The sequence below is a fragment of the Triticum dicoccoides genome, chromosome 7B (genome assembly GCF_002162155.2).
Source record: "Triticum dicoccoides isolate Atlit2015 ecotype Zavitan chromosome 7B, WEW_v2.0, whole genome shotgun sequence".
In the NCBI taxonomy this organism is placed as follows: Eukaryota; Viridiplantae; Streptophyta; class Magnoliopsida; order Poales; family Poaceae; genus Triticum; species Triticum dicoccoides.
Genome location: NC_041393.1, coordinates 37,589,221 through 37,591,137, shown reverse-complemented (window position 1 = coordinate 37,591,137; position 1,917 = coordinate 37,589,221). Strand labels below are relative to the sequence as shown.

Below are 1,917 nucleotides of genomic sequence, written 5' to 3'. Positions count from 1 at the left end.
TAGACCTACGCGAACTTATATGATCACAAATACTAGTACAACTGAAATGTGTTGTAGCTAGTACTTCCTCTGTAAAGAAAATATAAGAGCATTTAGATCATTATTTTAGTGATCTAAACGATCTATATTTGTTTACAGAGGGAGTATATGTTATAAAAGTATAATAAAGCAAGGAACCGTCACATAATGCATAACTTAGTGGGATAAGTATACAGCAATTTCTTAATAAACACATATAAACAGCATACATTTAGTTCACTTGTTACCCCAAAATATCTTACATCCAACAGCCACAAAATACCTCTTGCACGGTTGGAAATTAACAAGTAGAAATACTTGTCTAATGTTGAAGTAATCGATGCAAGGTTCACAAGCTGCAGTAAACCAAACTAAACTAGATCATATGTACTATTAGCATAAGAAGGTCATTAGATCACTAAGCTTCATGGAATCATTTAGGAGGTGATCTTGTCTATGCGAATGTGGAGAGACACCGTCCTGGAGGGCCCAGCCCCAGCCAGTAGCTTGGACGGCACCGTCAAGAACGTCAGATCCTCGATGTCGACGGCGCCGGGCTCCTTGCTGCTCGTCACCTCGATGTCCGCACTGACGGTGTCAGCCCTGCCATTGGCCGCTGCCTGTGGTCCGTTCACCCATACCTTGGCTGCGTAGAGCGGCAATTGGGACGCCCCCGCCCTGATGCACACCACCGACACGGTGAGGGGCGTGCCCAGGCCAAGCGCGCCGCCGACCACGAGGAAAGCGCGGGCGTCCTCCTCTGCGAGCAGCAGGCGCCGCGGCTCAGACACCGGCACCTGCAGCTGGAGCACCTTGCGGTACTGGACGCTATGTACGGGCACGGAGTGGAGAGTGTTGAGGTGGCGGAGGAGCGCGGGCGGCGGGCCGGCGAAGTCGCAGCCGGGAACCGGGCACTTGCAGGCCGCGTGCGGGCACGCGCTCTGGTGGTCGTCAAGCTCGTGGTAGGTGATGTACCTCCCGCAGCCGTCGTGCGGGCACTCGACCCTGGCCGAGGAGACAACGGCCTCCATCGCCGTGCTGCGGATGTCAAAGGCGCCACCCCGCTCGCACCTCTCGCACTGCCACTGGCTCCCAGGCTGCTCGCCACGGCAGTCGCCGCAGGCCAGGTGGCCGCCGTTGCACTGCACAAATTGATCCAACACCACATCAAGAAACCCGTGTCTTCCTGGATCAGGTGAACGGAACAAACAAAGATCGACGCGATGTAGTCGAACCTGGAAGACGGGTGGCTTGAAGGGGAGGAAGCAGAAGGGGCAGTGGAGCACGGCGACGTCCATCTTGACGGAGATCTGCATCGTCGGGCCCTGTTCCGCCGGCACGATCTCGCCCGCCTCGTGCACGACCATCTGTCGCTTCACAGGGCCGTTGGCCACCACCAGCTCCAGCCTCGCCTTCCTGGCGCTCTGGTCGCCGCCCTTCTCCATGGCCGACGGCAAGCCCCTGCTCCTTTCCTCCCAAGTAGCACTAGCAGCCTGCATCCTCACCCTCTCTGCCTCTCAAGTGCGAACTGCTCTGCTCGCGAGGTGGAAGAGGACGAGAAGAAGAGGGATGGTAAAAGCAAGCGCAGCTACCACAAGATGCCCAGCTGGCTCACCGGCCGATTGATTTGACGTCAAAGCGGAGGGCAGCGGAAGGGGAAAACTGGAGAGGCCATTGCGAGCCAGCATCGCATACCCGAAAACGGAAAGAAACAGGACAATAATTTGAGCCTGTGCAGCCTTTGGGTGTTTTTTCGTTTTGACTGTTCAAAGAAACGAACGTTACGAGAGGGACTATATATGTATTTGGGATGCTTTTCCATTCTATTGTTGCTTTACAAACTGGAAATGAGGGATTTGATCTTACCAAGATTTAACAGCTGTTATTCACCCTTATAAA

At 54.0% G+C, this 1,917-nt stretch overlaps 1 protein-coding gene across 1 annotated transcript; it reads right to left on the bottom strand.

Moving 5' to 3' along the window:
• Window positions 1-426: 426 nt before the first annotated feature.
• LOC119336699 (putative E3 ubiquitin-protein ligase SINA-like 6) lies at window positions 427-1,517 on the bottom strand. Its single transcript, XM_037608768.1, has 2 exons — window positions 1,254-1,517; window positions 427-1,160 (listed from the first exon to the last, which is right to left on the bottom strand). The coding sequence occupies exons 1-2, from the start codon at window positions 1,515-1,517 to the stop codon at window positions 456-458; spliced, it is 969 nt and encodes a 322-aa protein (XP_037464665.1). The 3' UTR covers window positions 427-455.
• Between the last annotated feature and the right edge of the window lie 400 nt (window positions 1,518-1,917).